This window comes from Budorcas taxicolor, chromosome 9 (assembly GCF_023091745.1).
Source record: "Budorcas taxicolor isolate Tak-1 chromosome 9, Takin1.1, whole genome shotgun sequence".
Classification (NCBI taxonomy): domain Eukaryota; kingdom Metazoa; phylum Chordata; class Mammalia; order Artiodactyla; family Bovidae; genus Budorcas; species Budorcas taxicolor.
In genome coordinates this window covers 41,052,448-41,072,182 of record NC_068918.1, presented here as the reverse complement: position 1 = coordinate 41,072,182, position 19,735 = coordinate 41,052,448, and the positions used below count along the sequence as shown (strand labels likewise).

Below are 19,735 nucleotides of genomic sequence, written 5' to 3'. Positions count from 1 at the left end.
TTTGACCAATGATTATCTAAAATTCTCTCTGCTTTCATGACATGAAAACCCCCTCACAATATATGCTATTAAAATATCTAAATTTGGAAAACATCTGGCCTGTCAAGTTATTTGGAGGGGCTTGTGGTTTGCCGTGTATTGTTTGAGATAGTGTATTTGGAAGGAATTCACTTATCATTCTCAGGCTTCACAGAGAACTAGCCCTGAAAACAAATGTATGTGGTAGTTCACTGCTACCATAGAGAATCAATAGCCATCTATTTAATTTGCTAAGACAATGTAAATTAGTAACTTCCAGCCAGATGTGTGATATACACATCAAACAAACTGCAACCTGTTCATTATGAAAATCCTGTCAACACACACAGAGCCACTTGATGACATTCCATCTAAGGCAATTTCCACATTTACAGCTATAAAAATTGTTCTCAGAATTTTTATACAAAGAATTGGAGCTGAGACTCATAAAAGGGTAATCAATTTCAGCTTTTCATCTTGTGTGCTTCTGTGTGTTTATTTCTCTTTTCATTCAGCAGTATAAAACATTCAGAAAATCGTGTGCAATGCTATTTTTTCTTCTGTAAATCATTTATCCTCATTACATCTTTTTAATCTTATGTAAAGTTGGGAGCCTAATCCTGCAGCTCTGAAGAAGTGTGTAAAGTGAAGAATGACGGAGTCAACAAAAGAAAGAAAGTACACTTGCCCACCAGAAAACAAAACAGAATATTTCAAAATGACTCTAAACATAAATTAAGTTTACCCATTGGGAGGTCCAACTTGCATTCTGATCATTTATATGGGGCTGTGTGACTATATACCCTGCTGTTTGATAAAAAATGATTACTAACCACAGGCACCCACCAGAGAACAGAGTGTATGTATAATGCTCGTGATGTCTCAGACATACAAAGCACCTTCTTAAAGAATGTCCGTTTCCTTTCCATGGTAAGCAGACATAATTTTTCACTCTAATACTTCTGCTTCACAAAGTGGCTTGTTTTATGAATTATATTTTGCCATTTTCTCTTATGTTTATCTTAATAATGTTAAAAGCTGCATTTATTAAAATAGATGGTTTTGTACCCCAAATATTGGTATGTTTTCTGCTCTGTATTAAAATCCACAGCCTTCTTGTTATTACAAAAAACTTAACAGTATCCATTTCAATACCATTTACTAAAATGAAAGAAAGAAAAAGTTTCTTTATCACCAGCTATTTTTCTTGAATACTGAATCCTCATTTAAGCCAAATTCATTTTCCAAGTCTACTGAATTAAATTTTATTGTAAAACAGGGCAGAGTAAATAATCTTATTGCCAAGCATAATATTTCCAACTACTACATTTTTAATTTGCTAAGTTAAAAGAACATGAAATTAATCTATTCCTCATGGCCAATAGTATAGTCTGATTCAAGATAGCATCCTTTAACCAACATCCTAATGTCAAAATAGCATTCCTACTAAGTGCTCAGTATGTCAATGCTTCCAAAGTAAATAACTGCTCAGGCTCTCTAAAATCACAAGAATTTCAACCTGCACTAAAAAATGAAAAACAACAACAAGAGGTAACTGCACACAAAAGGGTTCTTCATAAAGGCTTCAACGCTAACCAATTCTACTTTCACAAACATTATACAGAATGTGTTTTCTTCACCAGTGGCATACCAGGACATGTGATCAGCCTACAGGGCCACACTGGCAAACCGAAACGATTATTGTTTCTAGAAAGACTAAGGCTCCAGTGTGGTCACCTGGCCGCCCAGCCAGTCTCATCCACAGGTGGCTTCCAGGCCGGTTCCTCACCTAGAGAGGACAGGGCAACAGAAAGGCCCCGCCACGACTTGCAGCCCTAGCTCCCGTGGGGTCTCTTCACTTCCTAGAGGTTAAAGTTAGACCCTCCTGATCACTTAAACCCTGTTTGTGGTTCAGGGACGAATCCCTCTCAGAACTCTGAACTTTGATTGGAGACTCTGGTTAAAATTAAGCACTTCAAACCCAGCTTTGAAAAGTGAAACAGATGTCCTGTTTGTTCACTATAAATGGCTCCGTACGTAGGACCCTTCTCTCTCTCTCTCCCTCCCTCCCTTCCTCTCTCTTACTGCCATATTAAATTTTATTTAAGAGTGCGCTTAAAAGGTTAAAAAAGAGAGTAGACATCAAAAAATAGACTGTGAAGGGGAAAACTCCTAAACCTTTCTCTGGAACATAAGGACCGCTCTTCATGATGATGAAAGTGCTAGAGCTGTCACCTCCCAGCGCAGTCAGCGCTCGGGGTCAAAACTGACCCTACCCAGTGGACCCCAGCCTCGCCTGAGGAGACCAGGGTCGCCTGCAGTGGGCCACGGAGTCCCAGACGTGCACTCACGTGAGGACGTAGTTGACGCTGACGATGCAGTGCGGCCTGGACGAGCGGCTGTTGTGCACGATGGTCGCATAGCTCTGCACCCACACCCAGCCGCCGTGCTTCGCCAGGAACCGGTAGTATTTGGTGGTCACCTGCCCCTTTACCAGCACTGATGGAGAGACAGAAGACGGCTCGTGGTGAACAGACTTGCTCCTGAATCGGCCCAAATGTTATCCCTGGCGGTGGGGAGTGCAGGTCCCCAGGGAGCCCTAAGAGCTGTGCCCAGGCAGGAGGGAGAGACATCCAGAACATTCCCAAACGAACAGTTCGTCCTGTTGAGCTGCATTGAGTCCTCCGGTCCCTCAAGATTTAAAAAAGAGGGGAACACTTAAAAGTTGGGGGATTCTCGAGACTCGACATTCTAACTATAGAAGGTCAGGTGTGGTCATCAACTCCCGGATGCTCACATTCCCTGTCCCAGGAGATTAAGCTCAAAGCAAAGTTGTTTCAAAGCTAAAGTGAGTCAGTGCGAGCTTGAGCCCAGCGGGGAAGCCTTAGATTCCATTTCCATCTTGGGGGAGGGGAGGAGGCGGAACAAGACCTTCCTGGGAGAACTTCACCCGGGAACTCAGAAACTCCCTCGGCCTGCAGGAGGCCCGGGGATGATTAGGGAGATGAGCTGGGGCCAGTACTGGGGCGAGGCGCGCTGGGCCTCTCCTAGCAACACCACCGCCCCTTCCCCTTACCAACACCGTCCCGCCCCCACCTCCCGCCCGGCAAGGTGGCGTCTTACGCAGGTGGTGGGCGCAGCGCAGGTGGAAGGTGTCGCAGCCGTGAACGTGGTGATACAGAGTCTTCTCAATCAGGTCCTGAGGTTCGTACCCTGTCAGCTCCGCCACTCTGCGGAGAGTAACCCCACAGGATGAGCGCGGGGTGCGGGACTGCCCCCACCGCGAACAGCCACCTCAGAGCTGTGCCCATCCTCAATTCTCAGGGCCCCCTCAGTCACCTCATCCACAAAATGGGTCGACGAGGGGCTCTCGGCGACTGAGCTGGGCCGCCCTCCCGCTAGGGGGACTCTGGCCCTGACCACCCACCTGGAGTCCAGGAAGATGAGCTTCATGTCCAGGCTGGCGCGGAACATGAACATGTTGCTGTGCAGTTTGATCTCCGTGACGGCGCTGGGAGGCAGCGAGTGGCCCACGGCCACCAGGCCCACGTTCTGGTAGCAGCCATCGAAAGGGGACATGTCCAGGCTGTACTGGCGGATCTTCAGGTAGCCGCTGCAGTGAATGACCTGAGGCGGACGGGGAAGGCCGGAGGCTCAGCCACAGGCAGGAAACACCCCAAAAAGGTGGAAAAGGGACTGAAACATTTGCAGACTTTTCTCAGCCACAAACGCCTGTGCCCCACAGCCGGTGCACTGAAGTGTCCACAGTTATGGGGCTCCCATGTGTCTCAAGGGACTGACGGTCCTGCCCCAGTGGACTCATTTAAGAACTGATGAAAATGCAGAGGTCTGAGCCCGCCCAACCCTAATACATTCAGATCGCCAAGTGGGGCTCTGGGATCTTCATGTTCGCTGCCATTAAACAAGAAAATCTTGCATTCCAGCTAAAGCTCTGGTTCTTAACCTCTGGCGGGGGAGGGGGCAGAATCTGACGCTATGAGTAAACTCTTCGAATCTACCGAACTGTTTCAGATGCTTTACACATCCCTAAGGCCCATTACCAGCCCGAGGTTAAGATCCCCAGCGTTCAAGGCAGTATTCGAACCCACTGAGACGTAAGCAAGCTTAAAACACAGTCTCCAGCTGTTCACAAAGTTTAATGGCCCTTGCCACGCGCCCGTCACAGCAGCGCTGTGACGTTTGGGGCTGGGGCGGGGGAGAGCCGTCCAGGGTAGTCCTGGCTGCAGGAACCCCTCTCCCTACCCTCACGAGCCTCCAGTCCTGCCCCCTTCGCCCGCACGCTGCTCGGTGGGCGCGGCCGCCAGGAGGCGTGGATCTTTCTCAGCCACGCACCTTGTAGCCGCCGCAGGTGAGGCCCGCGTTCCTCTTGGCCAAGACGCACTTCATCCTCAGGAAGAAGGAGCGCTCGATCTCGTACTCTGCGGGGGGTGGGGTTGGGGTGGGGAGCACGTGAGAAAGGCGGCGGCGCCACGGTCCCTGCCATAGCTAAAGGAGAAACAGCTAGCAGCTGACTGCGATGGGTCCCCGGTGTCGCTCGCACGCGGCTGCCTTACCCTGGACGAAGTGAGAGTGGTAGGGTTGGTGGGCCGTGAGCACCGCTGTCATCTCGTCGTGGTCCGCCGGGTGGATGTATTCGTAAATGCTGTTCCCGGTCAGCTCTACCTGTAAAGAGGTGGGTATCACCGTCTCCGAGGTGGTGGGACGTCCCACGGAGGGGCTGAAAGATTGAGCCAGGGGGTCTGCAGGGGACAGGAGCCTCAGCTCCAGAGCTGATCCTGAGTTCTAATTCCAGTTCTGCCTGCTACCTATTGCAACCTATCTACGCCTCAGTTTCCTTATCTGTGAGAGGAAAGAATAACAATAGTAATTATAGTAATAGTAGCAGTAGCAATAGTAACAGCTTCCTGGCAATCTGAAAAAGACATCATGACATAAATATGTATGTCTTTGGTTTAGGCTATAGCAGCTGGAAAAGGCAGCCAAAAGGGCTTGGGGTGGATGCTAAAGGACAATTAGAGGAAGGGGAAGATCCAGACCTCCTGCCAACTGAGATGTTTTCAGTCCTAGAAACACATAGAAACGCTTTGGGAAAGCCCCACCCCCTGCCTCCAGCCCTGGCTGTAAATATTGAAGGCTGGAGGTGTGGACCACTCACCTACCTGAGAAAGACCCAGGTGGACTGAGGCTGTCTCAGAGATGTACATGATCTTCCCATCTGGGGCCACCACAAAGATGAAACCATCCAGAGTCTGCGGAGACAGAAACCATTGAATGGAGAGCCCTCTGGGCCATTGGGAGAAATTGGGGGTGGGGGGGAGTGATACAGAAGTACAGAGAGATGGAGTAGACAGAGGCTAGCAGGAAGGAGGGCAAAAACAAAAAAACCTAGCCACAAGAGTTCTTTTGTTTATTCCAAATTTGTAAGCATGGAGGAAGTGGTGGGTGAAGCTACTGTCCTCCAAGACTGAGGATTCAAGAAATGAACAAAGCAGACATATCTACACATACACAGACATTCTGGGGGAAAACCATAGCCTGTGATAAGAGGTGGGATGGGTACTAAGAAAACCAGAGGTTTCCTGTGTCAGTCTTGGAGAGTTTCATGGTGGGACATTCTATAATGGAAAGCGTGCTAGTGGGGTTTGGGGAACAGTAGGCACTGGGAGATGTGGAAGGGCTGGCAGTCTGAAAAGTTTGTAGACAGAAGGCAGTTGGCCAGTGGCTCTGGAAAGAGTCCAGGAGAGGGGGATTTAGGAGATGAGAGTCTTTCGGGGCAGCAAGTCCACACAGCAGTGCTACAGAGTATATGTGTATGTTTACACTGATGTAGCAAAATGACAGGCTCTCCACAAAGAAAAATCTTAGACTTTCACCATTTCTTTATCTTTGTGAATAAGGCTTCAGTCCAGGTGGTGAAGCATCAGGATGAGTCAGATCCTGCTCTCAAGGAGCCGGAAATGTATAAGGGACAACAGACCTAAAGCCTATATAATGACCATACAGCTGAATGGACAGTGCTGTGAAGGACTAGAGGCTGAGTAGCCTGAGACCTGGGGAAAATCAGAGTGGTCAGAGAAGCAGAATTTAGAAGAGCTGTCTGAGCAGAACCTTGAAGAGGAAGCCTGAATATGAAAAGGGAAGAAGGTCATCCTAGACAGAAGAATGATATATAGAAAGCAGGCACTGGGGGAGAGGAGAGGATGCATCTGGTGTATTCAGGCATGAAAGGTTTGGTGTACCAGAGATGAGGCTGAGGAAATAAACTGGTGCTGGATTGTTGGAGAGTTTGGGATGTCATTCTGAGGAATTCAGAGATGCTTTGCAGGTATCAGGTTCCAACAGAGTAGGGAAATAAATAGCAGGCTTAAATGTGGATGTGTTGGTGGTGTTTTTTGTTTCATTTTTCTGGCAGAATGTGGACAGTGACCTATAGGAGGAAAGAGGGGAGATGAGGAAATCAGGGATGGTCAAGCCTCAACTCGGTGGTTCAAGGAAGACAGAGTGGGGAAAGAGTCTAAGATGATTCTGGCTGTTGTGGAATTTGTGGTGGCAGAAAGAGAAGCTGAGACTGACTTCAAGATCATTGAAATTTACAGAGGCATGGTGAGTTTTAGTATGAGTGGAAGTCTGGAAGAAGGAGATAGTGAGTTTTTGTCTTGGGCATGCTAAATTTCAGGTATAGGCAGATTTCCATTTGGATGTGTCCAGATGGCAGCAGGAAATAAAGGTCTGTTGCTCAGGAGAGGGATGTCTAGACAAGAAGTCATGCAAATGTGGGGAAAGGAGTTGATATGGTGGTGTTGGCTGAGATAACCCAGGAAGCCTTGAAGCTGTAAGAGGAGAAACAAAGCTGGAGCCTTGGGGAAATGCCAGCATTTATAGTCAAACAGTGGTGAGAAAACCTAGACTAGCAAGCAGAGAAGGGGAAGAATCCAGGAAAATGTGCTACTTTAGAGACTAAGGGAGAGGCAGAAAGTCAAGTAAGCCATGTCACCTCCATCCAGTCTTTGCCCAAATGTCACCTTCCCAGTGAGGTCCTCTGCAACTGTCTTACCACTAAACACAGCCCTCTTCTTCTTCACCTTCTTTTTCTCCATGGCACCCACACCACTGTCTTACTATGCAGTGCACCTGAGTGGATTTGCAAGGCTGCTCTCCTTAGAATGTCAATTCCATGAGGCCAGGGCTTTCTGCCTGGCATGCAACTGGCCCTCCTGTGTTTGTGGAATGAACAAGGTCAGGTAAGATAAGAGATGAGCATCTTATGCTGAACAGCAAAATACAGCCTGTGCAGAGCACACCTTCTAGGAGAGAAGCCATACTGCAGTGGTGTGGGAGTAAGGAGAGCCAGGTAAGCCATGGAAACTGAGAGGATCACTAAGTCTTGTGAGGAGTCTGGGATGAAGATGAGGGAAAACATTGGGCAAGGACTAGAAGGGGTGACTGTTTGGGTTGTGCTCTCTTGTTTATATTGATGAGGAAAGTTAGCTGGGAATATGGAGGGATTTCGGAGGGGGTCAGTTGCTGAGAGACAACCGATGAAAGGTGTCCCCGAGAAAGGGAAGAGATAGTGCCTTTTAGTTAAATTCAGGGCTGTGGAGGCCACACCTGGAAGGGAATGCTCACACAGGGCCTCTCTTTGCCCTATGAAACTAAAATCTCTTTTGGCCTCTGGGATTGAAGGAGGAACTGAATAGTGATGAGACTGGAAAGGCCAGGCCACTCCTGCCATGAGACGCTAAGCATGCCTGGCCAGGGAGGGAGGACCATCTGAGAGTCCCCAGTCTGATGCTAAGGCTCCCACGTGAGGAGCTTTGGTGGACTTGAATAACAAGAATAAAGGGGTGCAGGGTGGGGTACAAGTGTCAAGCCTAAAAATTCAACGGGGAGTTTTACTATTTTAAATATTTGCTAGGCGACTTACTCGGGCAATGGACAATTTCAAACGGTGTACACTGCAGACAACGTGGTAATGGGCACCTCCACAATGGATAAACTCATTACCTGGGGAGGTATGTGTGCTACCGCGAGGGTCCCTGCACGGCCTGGCAGGGCTGGGATGAGGGCGCCTGGAGAGAGGAAGGAGCCCCGGGAGCTACAGGAAGCAGATGAAACGAGTTGTGGTCGCAACTGCACCCGGAATGTGTGGGCTTAAAGCAATGACGGGCATTTCTACCAGATCCCGGCTATTTCTGGGATAAATTCTTCATTTCGGACGGTTGTGCAGCCGGGCTTCGGCAGCTTGGCCCGAGGGCTGCGGTTCCCTCTGCCGAGTGGTGTCGGATGGTGCGCCCTCCCTCTGTTCAGCCGTCCCGACTATGGCCTTAAAGGGCTCCCCTCCAAACCCAACGCGCCTATTGTCACCTGCTCCTCCCTCTCCACCTGGCCAGGAGACTTCCACACCCAGCGAGGTCAGGAGCCTAACATTTTAACTTTATAAGGAGTCATAGGGACCGCGTGTGAGACGGCCATCTTCGGACAGTTTCCCATTTTCTGGGGAACAGGAAGCCTGGCCCGGGCTCTCGCACACGTCCGCGTCAGTACCTGGAGCAGGTGCGAGCCCAGTTCGCGGCCGACGTTGTCCAGGGGGCTGGTCCTACTCGAGTGGCCCCACGCCTCGCCAAGCCCTGTGAAACACAGAGACACCCTTAAAAGATGCACTCCGACCTGGCTGGCGGTTTGAGAAGTAGTTTAGTGGGTCTGTCACCCAGGCAAGCTTTCACACACAACCGGACACCGTCCGGGCTCCCTGCCCACCTGGACCGCAGGAACCCATTGAGTCAACTGAGGCTCCGCCCTCTCAACTCCAAAGGAGTTTAACAGACGTCAGACTCCCTCTCCCTCTGCATGACTGGCCCGGCTTCTCAGGAAGGACAGGGTCCTGGCTGAGCGCCCCACTCACCCACCCCGGCAGCACCCCAAGTGGCCTGTTTTGAGGGCACTCTGTGCCCAGAGGGGCACGACACAACAGCAGAGCGGTAACTTTTGTGCAGGTTCACTAGTGTGCTTAGAAGGGCGAGGGACACTACTCACCCCAAGTTTCATCATCCTTATCACGAGGCCGAGGGTGTCCACACATTCAGCGAATACCGCGGCCTGCCCAGAAAGACCTGAGACTGTGGGCCAAGGTCAGCTCGTCCTGGTGGGCTTTCTGATTGGCTGCGGGGCTCTCCAGCCCTTTTCCTCCCCTTGGCCTCTGACTTTAAAACGCTTCGCAAAAATTCGTTTGCTTGGGGATGGCTTCCAGCACCAGCTACCCTCTGCACCCTTCCTCTGCCTTTCCTCTCTCTCCTAGCAGCCCCCACTTAACGCGTCCTAACCTCAGGTCCCCACCCTCACCCCAAGAAAAACCCAGGAGCTTTTCTGAAAGCCACTTATTTTCAGGTGCTAACACCATCTTACAATATTTACGTACCATTTTGGACATAGGGAATCACTCCCCTTCTCTAATTCCCCAGCATCAACTACTAACAAAGACTGCCCCTTCCTGTCCTTGATGCTATCACCTTAAGCTCTCTCCAGGCTTCGCCACAAATCAGTTCTCTGGTGATGTCTGAAAAATAAACCGCCCTGTATGCCCGTGGCTCATTTTTCAAAATTTAATATGGAGTTTGCTATGGTACCTGTTTTCAGGAAGAAAATGAAAAATAAGACAGAAGAAACTTGCAGAGGTTAAACTACTTATGGGTAATATCTTTTAACAATGTTGCTGCTGAAATTAACATAACTAGGTAGTCCAATTCTTTTATGCTTCCAACCACTGAACAAGGTTAAACGTGATAAAAATTGGTGGGGGGGGGGGGGGGATAATTGACTGAATTACTGCTTTTATGGGACAAATCACTATGAAGTACCCAATAACAAACACTCGCATTGTAAATGGGGGTGGGGGCGGATCTTTCAGAATAAAACACAAGAGTTGGGACTCAAAGCGGCTTCCGAAGCAGGCGATCAAAACTCTGGTAACGAGTAACCGTGAGCGCCCCTTAAGCTCGAATCGGGTTTTTCTGGGTGTTTGCACATCTAAATAAATCTAACGATTTCCCCACCGCTCTGCAAACACTGATCCGCCCCCACCAACCCCCACCCTCGCCGGGACTCCTCTCCCTTCCTCGCGTTGGGCAACTCCTCCTGATTCTTCCTCCCTCCCCAGAGTGACTCCACTGCCCTGATTCCTGCGGTCTTCCTGGACCTTTCCGGAGGGCCCTGCCACAACAGCCGGCACACACACAATCCTTCCTTCGCCTTGTTACTTTCTCTTAGCTCCTGCCGTCTGAGTCAAGCTCTATTCCTTGGTTTCACCCCCATCACACATACCCAACCAGAAGAAGTGGCGGGAGGGTGTAGTCGAGGAGGTGGCACGGGGGAGTGGGGAAAGGATCCTGCCGGGAGAGCCCGGGACTCGGGTGGCGCTGGCCCTTTGACGCTGGGGCCCAACGGAGGCCTGAAAGCCCCGAGCTTCCTGGGGCGAGGGGCCGGGCGCTCGGCGGGCAGGGAGCTGGCCGCAGCCGCCTTGCGTCTGGGATTGTGCCTTCCGCAGCTCCCCGAAGGGTGTGAAACTTGCTCGTGGAGCCAACAAACGCTTTATTCTAAAATTACTAAGGTTCTCCAAGGCGGCTGGGAACACCTGGGAGCCACCTCCCGACCAGAATCATCTGAAACCCCCTACCCCCGAGCTGAGCTCAATGTTGAGTATCGGTTTCGAACTCCCGGCGCCAGCCTCGGCTGGTTGTGGTCTCTGGCGGCGGCCTCATTATTATGCGCCTACGAGGGAAAAGTAAGACTTCCCTGCAGGTTAATAAACAGCCGGGCCGGGCACAGGGTGACAGGAGCCTCCCGCGCCCTCTCCTGTACCCCCCACCCCCTCACCTTTTAAGGAACCTTTTGCTTTCACGGAGCATTGCCTTCTCTCCCGTTCCCGGTTGAAACCTCCCGCACACGGTCGTGTCTGGGTTAATGTTTTATAAAGAACTGGCTGCCTTCCTCTACCTGTCTGGCTTTTCTGACCTAAGATCAGGGTTCTGAGCTCTCCTTTCAGCCGGCCCAGGACACCTTCCAAGACCGGGGCATGGGTTTCATCTCTCAGAAAGCCGGGGGTAGAGTGGAAGCAGAGACCCCTCTCCCTGGACCCCGTCACCTTCCTCCCGCACTGACGCGCTCCCACCCCCAGTTTCTGTTGGAGAGGGGGGTAAGCCGAGATTTCGTTTCTGCACTTGACCTACCGCAGAAAATTCGCAAATCCTTTGATTGTCTGTTTAAAATGAGGAGGAAACCAGCTCCCTTTGCGGCAGGATTACAGTGGGAACAAGATCTAAAGATTCTCTTGTAATTCGGTGAGGCCGAGGGAACGGGGTTTTGCAAAGGAGAGAAGGAGCTCTGCGAGGGAGGCGATAACTAAATCGGGTTTTAGACAAAAGGATTTTCCCCAGCTAAAGTGGCCGAAGACAAAGGAAAACATAATCTATTTTGGAAGATTTCCAAGATATGCCACATTAACCTTAGCAGATAAATTTTTCTTCTCCCCGCCCCCTCTCCCCTTAAAGTCTGGTTTATCATATTTACATAAGTAGTATTAGAAGGGATGTATCTATTATGGATCTAAAGGACTAGCTCACATTTCACGTGAAACCCCGGGCGAAGTTTCACTGTTGCTTTACCCTCAGTGCGCCGTTGAGCCATTTCCATTTAAATACCCCCTGACCCAAGGATTACCTCAATGGACTGACTGCACGGGTTTTGTAATTTCCTGAAAATGAGATTTCGATTTATAAAACAAGAAACCAATTAGTAACCAAATGAGGCGAAGTAGATCCACTAAAATTGACCTAATCCCACAGGCACAATTTAGGCCCGTTCTTGGCGAATGAATGATGAGCCCCAGTCTAGCGTGAGCCCAAAGCATCATCCAGCTGTGTTATTGCAAGCAGCAAAAATAAATTGATCGAGCTTTTCCTTCGGAATGAGTTTCATACCCTTGACAAAATACAGATTGCAGACCAGGTATCTCCTCCTTCACCCAGTCAGGAGAGGAGGAGGAGAAGAGCTTGTTCTACAGTTCCGCCGCCGCCCCCCCCCCCCCCCCGCCCCCTTTAATAAATACAGTATCTCAATAGAAAGGTGTTCTTGTTGCCCTTCCCGGAAACCTTCAATTCTTGGATGACAGGGATCTGTCCCGTGACCTGACCACAACTTGGTGACTGAGACGGGAAAAGCCCTCCGAGACCCCGCGTCTAACTTCTGGTCCCGGGGGACTTGTCTCAGCCACCTGGTTTGTCCACAGGGCCTCCGCGTTCTCACTGTGCAACCCTTTCAGCCTCAGAACAAGCGGTATTCGTGTTCCGGCTCCAGGAGCCTCAGCGGCTGGGCTCTTTGGGGCAGAGAGGGACGGAGATCAGGAGCGTTTCGCCCAGACCGAGCGGTCTGGAGCGGTCACTGGGCAGGAGGCCGCGTCGCGCACCGAAACGCACTCAGTACCCCCACCTGGGACGCCAGGTGCGGCCTCTGGGCCATCTGGCGGGTGTGGCCCACATTCCGACGACACTGGTGGCCGCGCGGGGCTGGGGTTTGCCCCGTGCAGGGTCCCGGGCCCCAGAGTGCGCGTGTGCCCAGTACTCCCCTGCCTGCCTCGGAGACCCCCAGCCGCGCCCAGGGAATCCACTTCTGTCAGCGTGAACCTGGGGTGGAGACCGACGGTCGCAGCGCTGACACTCTCTGGGCGCTCGTTGGAGCTTCGGCCCCTGAGGTGGGGCTTCCCGGGCGGGGCCGAGCCCGAGAGAACACGAACTGCAGGAACGAGGACAGGCCAGGTCCGGCCAGGTCCCGACTAACCCGTGGGACGGACACGCACGAAGGGTTGACAATAGTGTGCGACGGCTGAGAGCCTCACGCAGTGTCTCCCCAAGACCGGACCTTCGAGGCTGGCCCGGCTGGGCGTCCGAAGACCGGCGCGGGCGAGGCCGATGGGTCTGTCCCGCGGCGCGGGCCTGTCCCGCTTCGGTTCCACTTGGCGGTCGGGACGCACAGCTTTGCCCCTCGGGCGGCATCTTGGCTTTAGAAGAGTTTTAGAGGAGGGCCGGGCCTGGGGGCAGTGGCCCGCGCAGCACCAGGCTCGGCGGGCGGAGACGTCCTCACGCCCCAGGAAGGCAGAAACAAGGCCCGCGCGAAGCGTGAGGAGACACCGCGCGGAGGCCGCGAGCTGGCGCACTCTCGGCCACCGGGGCCAAGGCTAGCGGGTCGCTGGCCGCCGCCGCGGGGAGAGAATGGGCCGCACGGTGGGGATCTGGCCCGCGGGCCTTGGCCTACAAGCCTCCCCGGCGGCGGGAGCTTCGACAAGGTCGCTGTCCCTGGTCTGAGCCACGGAGGTCGAGTGATATCGCTCCGGAGCCGTCTGCCCAATGGCGCTACCAGAGGAAGAAGCTTTGGTCCTCAATGCTCAGACAATGTTTTAGTGTTTTCTGATTAGGAGGCCCGTTGCAAAATAATTAAGGATTCCTCATCCCCATGCAAAATCTAAAATTTCTTGGACCACAGACTGACAATGAGTGCACAGCTATTATCATAAGGTTTTAGCTGGGACGAAACCTTATTCTCTTGAGAAATACCTGATCCGACAAAGAAATGAGGCAAGAATTCATAGATTTGAATTCTGTGTCCACATTTGTATCTGCAAAACCTGGAATCTGCCAAGAATCCCCCAGATTGAAAAATAACTCCCCGTAGAAATCAGGTTTGTCCCCTGGAAATTTAACTTGATTTTAGTTTCAGAGGAGTGTACCCTGCTTAAAAGTATTCTGCCATAGCTTATCATACCCTGTTTTTATAGTTTTGCTGTTGTTGCTATTGTTACTGTTTTTATTAATGATTACTCCCTTTTCCAAAAAAAAAAAGTACTTCTTCCATTGATCTGGTCTACAATTTCTAGCACATAAATCTGCCTTGCAAATGCTCTGCCCAGAGTTTAGTTTTGCACTCTACATTTTAAGTCAACATCAAAACTGGAATTAAACAGAGAAACTCAGCGTGGAGCATAAACTGTGCTTAAAGGTGTTTAAATGAGAAAAACTCCTGTAAGAAAATAAACATGGAAACCTAATGCTCAATCATTTCCCCAAGCAGCAAGAAAAACAGCCTTAAATCACCCATCCACGTGGGAAATGGGGCCTCTTTTCCTCTTTCAGTTCTCAACCTCAAAAAAAATATAAGGTGATTAAGGATTTCAGTCTTGAGGTGAATATTACAGCAAGTGTCTGTGGAGGTTTTCTTTCCAGCCTTTGTAGAGACTCCTACACAGTTACTGATTTCAATTCTGTCATTATTTTTATTTTGCCAAGACATGTTGACAAAGAAATGGCAGTAATGTTACCAAGATATTGAATGGCCATAGATTTGAAAACATTTGATCTTTTCAAAGGCCACACTATGCAAGCCACTATGCCCCCAGTAAAAACTGTATTATAACTGGATAACAAATACATATTTTAGTTGAACTTGTTCTTTTTTGTATACAAATCAAGTCATAACATCTCTTTTTTTTAACTTGCCTCTTTGGCTTTGAGAACACCAAAGACATATATATCCAGATATGCCAACTTTTCCTTTGCAAGACTGTTTTAGAATAGAATATATTACCACTTGGGATATGCAGTTCTAATGATTTCCCACTAATTGTCCCAGACTTTTTGTTTTTATTTTTACTATGAAATTTCCAATTTAATACTGTATTCTTAATTATTCCAGGGGCCCATATCCCGTTCTTCTGTTTCTTCTCCCTCGATTTTTTTCCCTCAACAGCTCAATTTTATCTATTGAGACAAATAAAAGCTGAAATTTGCTCTCAGACCAGGAATTTACTAGACTCCTGGGCGCAGGGTGGTTAGGAATTGTATTCAACAAATGGTGGGAGGGTAGCTATATTTTAAGTATCTTTCATTTTTTTCACGTGTAAGTATGGAAGGATTTCTGTTTAAGTCTTTTGGCATTACAGGGTATTATAAATAAAATGTAATATGAGCAAAACCAGTAAAGTTTTATAGTCATTTTATGCCTAATAACTGATGCCACCAGATTTAGAATTATTTTAGATTATATACTTTGCAAAATCCATGTTACATGTGATAGCAGGCTTATTGTGATGAAAAAGTTACCTTCATCTCACCTTTAAAAATTTGTTGAAGACCTACTATGTGCTAGGATGGTGTCAAGACAGATGTAAAAATGTACTTCATTTTCAAACAAATTATTTCCATCTCTCCACACTAAACTATATTACCTCCATAAAAAGTGCTCAGTTTCCCCCACTGCCATGGGCCTAATTTTGCCCACCTTTCTGCCTTCAGGCAACAGCTGAACCCAAATTTGGCACCCTCTGCAGGTTGTGCTTGGTTCTGCGGCCTTGTGATTATTTTGCTCCTGAAAACTGTTAGTTTTACTGTTTGTTGCTGTTGTCCTTTAACATTTTAAAGGGCTGAATCTGGTTTTGGACTTTTGAAGCTAATCTAGACTCAAAATTAAAACCTCATTCCTAGGAACCAGCTGTCCGGATGACCCTAACTCACCCGGTGGAGGCTTCCGGTGAGTTATGAGCTCAACAGTAGCTGGGGAAATAAATGATGTGCCCAGAGTTCACACATCGTCCATCCCCTCCTCCCCATAAACTCGCACGCATCCAAAGAAGGGAGAGGAAGGATCGGCCCCTGGCCAAAACTCTGAAGGAAGGTGAGTGGGGCTGCAGAAAGTACATCGCCTTTAAAGTAGCCACAGGGGACAGGCCTGGCCAAACAAGGGGACTCCAGCGGGAGTCTTCACCCGCGCTCTTTTTAAAATTAATGAGAAGTTGGCTAAGAGGATTTACTTTTTGTTCCTCCTATTTATCACGCAATTTATAATTTGTGGAGTTAGCATTAAATTAAACAAGAAAGCTTGCTCTCTTAAAAACAAAACCAAAACAACAAAACCCAGCCCGATTCCCTCCGGCCGCGCCTGCCCGGGGTCTGCACGACACAGAGGAGCCCCTGGCCCAGCGACTCCCCGGGCGCACTGTCCCTCTCTGTGCCCTCCCGGGAAGCCGACCCGCTATTCTTTTCCTCCGCGATTACTCGCAGCTTCACAAGCAGCACCATATGCTGCTTCTGATCAAACAGCGAGCGACATCGGCACCGATAATTGACGAGACCCGCTAGAAATCACGCAGAAAGGGAGCCCACTGAGACCGCAGGGGCTGACAAATCACTGCTAATAATCCTGTTAGGAACAGAGCGGCTAGCGGAGTTCGCAATAGCTTTATTTTTATAAAGTAGGCGCTGACAGTATAAAGACAACGATATCTCTTTTTTAAACAGAAGGCAATGTAGCATAATAGAAATTTTCCCACCGTCAATTCTCAGCACAGGTTGAATGGGAAATGTGGTTTTTTATTACATAAGTTGCCCCTCCTTCTTTTTTCTCTTTTCTTTTTTTAAAAAACTTTTCAGGTATGTTAGGTTTTGATTCCTCTCCTTCTGTAGTTTCCAAGGTCAGATGAGATTGTTCAAGGAACTGCTTTAAGACAAAATGACCATACTTACAGCTTTGGGCTAAAACTGAACTATAAAAGTTGTCCTTTAGTGCTCCTGACTAATTTGAGGGCATGTTTTGCAAGATTTTGATTCAGATAATAACTTGTAGTCAAAATGAAGCAAAGTGAAACTCAAAGTCCAATAGTGATTCTTTCCTTCCCTCTTTTCACTAAAAGAAACAACAAATTCCAAACATCCAAAATCAACAATAACATAAATCTCTCTGGGTCAAATAAGACGTTCTGGTTTGTAAATAAACAGGGTTCCTTCTCTAGAATTTGTTTGTTTAGTATTCTCTCCTTTACACTTCCAAATCGTCCTTCCCCAGCAAAGACATATCTAAAATATTTTAAAAATCTGTTTGTATGTTATTTGAATGTGAGTTAAGGAAAAGATGGGGAAACAGAAGAGAGACGAGTCCTTCACCTACTGAATATAAATGGTTTCATACACGACAGTGTTCTATGAAGGCTACTTTGTCCTCACACAGTGAATCTTGATAATCTAAATACATATTTTAAATCATGTCAACAGTTCAGCTATTCTAACTTCTAGGCCTTATAAGACAATTTTCCCAGGGATTCATTTGCCAACCTGCCACCTAAAAGATATTTTCTAAGCAGGCAAGTGATCTTAATTCAATCTTATATCTCAGAAAAAATATCAAGCCCAGAGTTGCAAATCAGAGTTAGTCTCAGAATCTGTGACCATCTCAACAACTCAGAATAAATTTGCAATAAGTAGTCGAGAGACTGGGTAAATTCAGAACATATTTGTTCATGAACTAGCCTGCTCCTCATCTGCTGAATTACTGATATATTGAGAAATTATTATCTCCATGTACATGGGTCTGTCTAGACATAGCAAAAATAGAAGAATTTAGAGATGTTCCTGGTCTCTACTAGATATAAATCTAACAAGAGGAATTAAAAAAGAAAGTCATGTTTGGGTTAGTAGTACTTCCGTCAGAGCCCAGTTATCTAAGTGTTGACAAAAGCACCGTTGGGCTGCTTCCCAATCAAACACATCTGATGGACAGAAGAGAAAGTATTAATGGGGAAGTAGAAAGAGCCACAGAAAGGCAATAGAAATTCTAAATCCAGCAAGGTTCTTAGTTATTCCAGCATGCTAAACTTCCCTTTGCAGTGAGTGTGTAGGTACATATGCATGTACCTCTCTGCCGGTAGTGTAGTCATTCACTGGCAAATCCCTTACCCCTTCTACCTTTGAAATTCCATCTGGTCAAAGTCACTTACCTTCTGGGAACACTACTCTCATTTTGAGATAGCTGGTGGTGAGTCTGATTATGGATGCTTTGTCCAGCTGCGAGGTGATAGCTGAGGGCAAAGGCAATAATTTAGCCAGTTCGTAAAATTCACTGTTTTCCTTCTCCCTCCTAGTCCGGGCAGCATTTTTGGACTTCTCTTTCATCGTGTCTCGTTCTCCCTTTCTTCTTACAACATAAGTTCCACAGATTCATCCAAAATCAAAAATAAACTTTCAATTAGAGATCATATTTGGCAAAAAATATAAAGCATACTTTGACGAGATTTTTGCTTCAGTGTTTTGATGGTAGTGAAAGAACACCGGCGAACAGATTTTTTTCTTTAAAAATATGGGATGCGAATAAAATTGCTGATCCACGGCAAGCGATTTCGACAACTCTAGGCGTAGCTGGGCATCAAATGCCGGCGGGAACCCCGAAAAGCCAGCCTTTTCTTCTGTTCCGCGCTGCAAACCCCAGTCCTCGGGAGATCGACATAATAATCCCCGACGGGTGCTCTCAGTCCCGAGGCCTTGGAGGCGGCTCCGAGCCCCTCGGGGAAGAACACGATTGCCGGACCACTCTTTCAGGCCACTGTGAAGACAACAGCATCAGAGCGTCAGACATCTGCGGCTCCACACTCACTCACGCGCTCGCCCCAATTCTGGGGGAAATGGCCGGGAAGGGCCTCAGCGCGCCTCCGCTTTTCCTTGCCAGGCTCAGTGTTTTGGTTGGTTGGTTAAGATTTGGAAAAATCAGCAGCGAGACTGAGTCCCCTGTAAATAATATTCGCCTTCTCTCACCCCCGTCAGACACATTCTCCAGCCCCCTGGGAAATTGCCCAAACCACAAAACACAGGTCTCGGAAGACCCTTAGGAGCCCCAGGCCAGGCGTACGTTCCCAGGTTTCAGCAAATCAGAATTTCTCCGCAGCGCTCGGGCGCCTCTCGGTCCCCCTACTTCGGTAGGTCCGGAACTTGACTCTAACTTAGGTCTCAAGTCTCAGGGATTCCTCAAAAAGTGGCACTTATACATCGAGTCCCTCGGGACAGCCAAGGAGGAGACCCAGCGCTTCCCTTGCCCAGCGGGGGCGGCAACACGCCGGGCACGGCAGCGCCAGGTTAACAGGTGGCACATTCGCGACAGCCCCTCGCAGGCACCGGAGGGCGGGAGGCGCCCGGCCTCTCCTCCTCCGCCGTGGAGCAGCGGGCGCCACTGGGCGGGCGCAGGGCATATTCCACTTCACCTACCTTCAGTCCCTGCCGGCGGCAAAGCATGCGGAGGCGCCCACCTCTTAATTGTACTCATGCCTACGGTCCAACTAAGCCACTCCGCGGGCCTCGCCGCTTCCCACCAGCAGAGAGGAGCAGAGCGCGTCCTGGCCCTCTTCTTCTCTCGGTCATGAATTGGGGGATGGGTGCGAGGGAGAATGAGGGGAGGATTCGGGCTTTGGGACGGGTGAGGTGGTTTTAGAATCCTCCTCCTCGGTAGTTGTTATGAAGGAAGTATTATTGCTAATTGGAAGCCGAAAACGCCCCCCTGTAACTTCTTTATGGCTTTACAGGGTTTAGCTTCAACTTCACTCCCGGGCTCCCTCTCTCCCGCCCTCTCTTAATGCCACTCACAACTTCCTCGTTTTTGATTGGCTCGGTGCGTCTCGGGGTGCGACGCTCATTGGCCAACAGGCCTGAGTGATGCGTGCACGACCCGAGCCTCCCCGCCCCCCACCCCCCTCCCAGCCCCGCGCCCCGGCTCTCCGCAAGCCGCCTAGCTAGCCGCGTGGCCGTAAAGCTCCAACTAGCCCCGGGCACGGAGTCTGCGCTGCCACCCAGCAGCTGCTGCTTTTGGCCTCCCGGCTCTTGAGGGCGATGTGCAGAAC

The 19,735-nt window shown here is 49.2% G+C and overlaps 1 protein-coding gene across 1 annotated transcript in view; it reads right to left on the bottom strand.

Moving 5' to 3' along the window:
• The window catches only part of SIM1 (SIM bHLH transcription factor 1), a 68,675-nt gene extending 50,652 nt beyond the window's left edge, over positions 1–18,023 (bottom strand). The window contains exons 1-8 of the mRNA XM_052645929.1: positions 17,849–18,023; positions 8,584–8,666; positions 5,199–5,288; positions 4,593–4,701; positions 4,372–4,457; positions 3,446–3,645; positions 3,142–3,248; positions 2,370–2,517 (exon numbers count right to left, since the gene is read on the bottom strand). Of these exons, the coding sequence (XP_052501889.1) occupies positions 2,370–2,517; positions 3,142–3,248; positions 3,446–3,645; positions 4,372–4,457; positions 4,593–4,701; positions 5,199–5,288; positions 8,584–8,666; positions 17,849–18,023 (998 nt within the window). The remainder of the gene's footprint in view (positions 1–2,369; positions 2,518–3,141; positions 3,249–3,445; positions 3,646–4,371; positions 4,458–4,592; positions 4,702–5,198; positions 5,289–8,583; positions 8,667–17,848) is intronic.
• Positions 18,024–19,735: the final 1,712 nt, after the last annotated feature.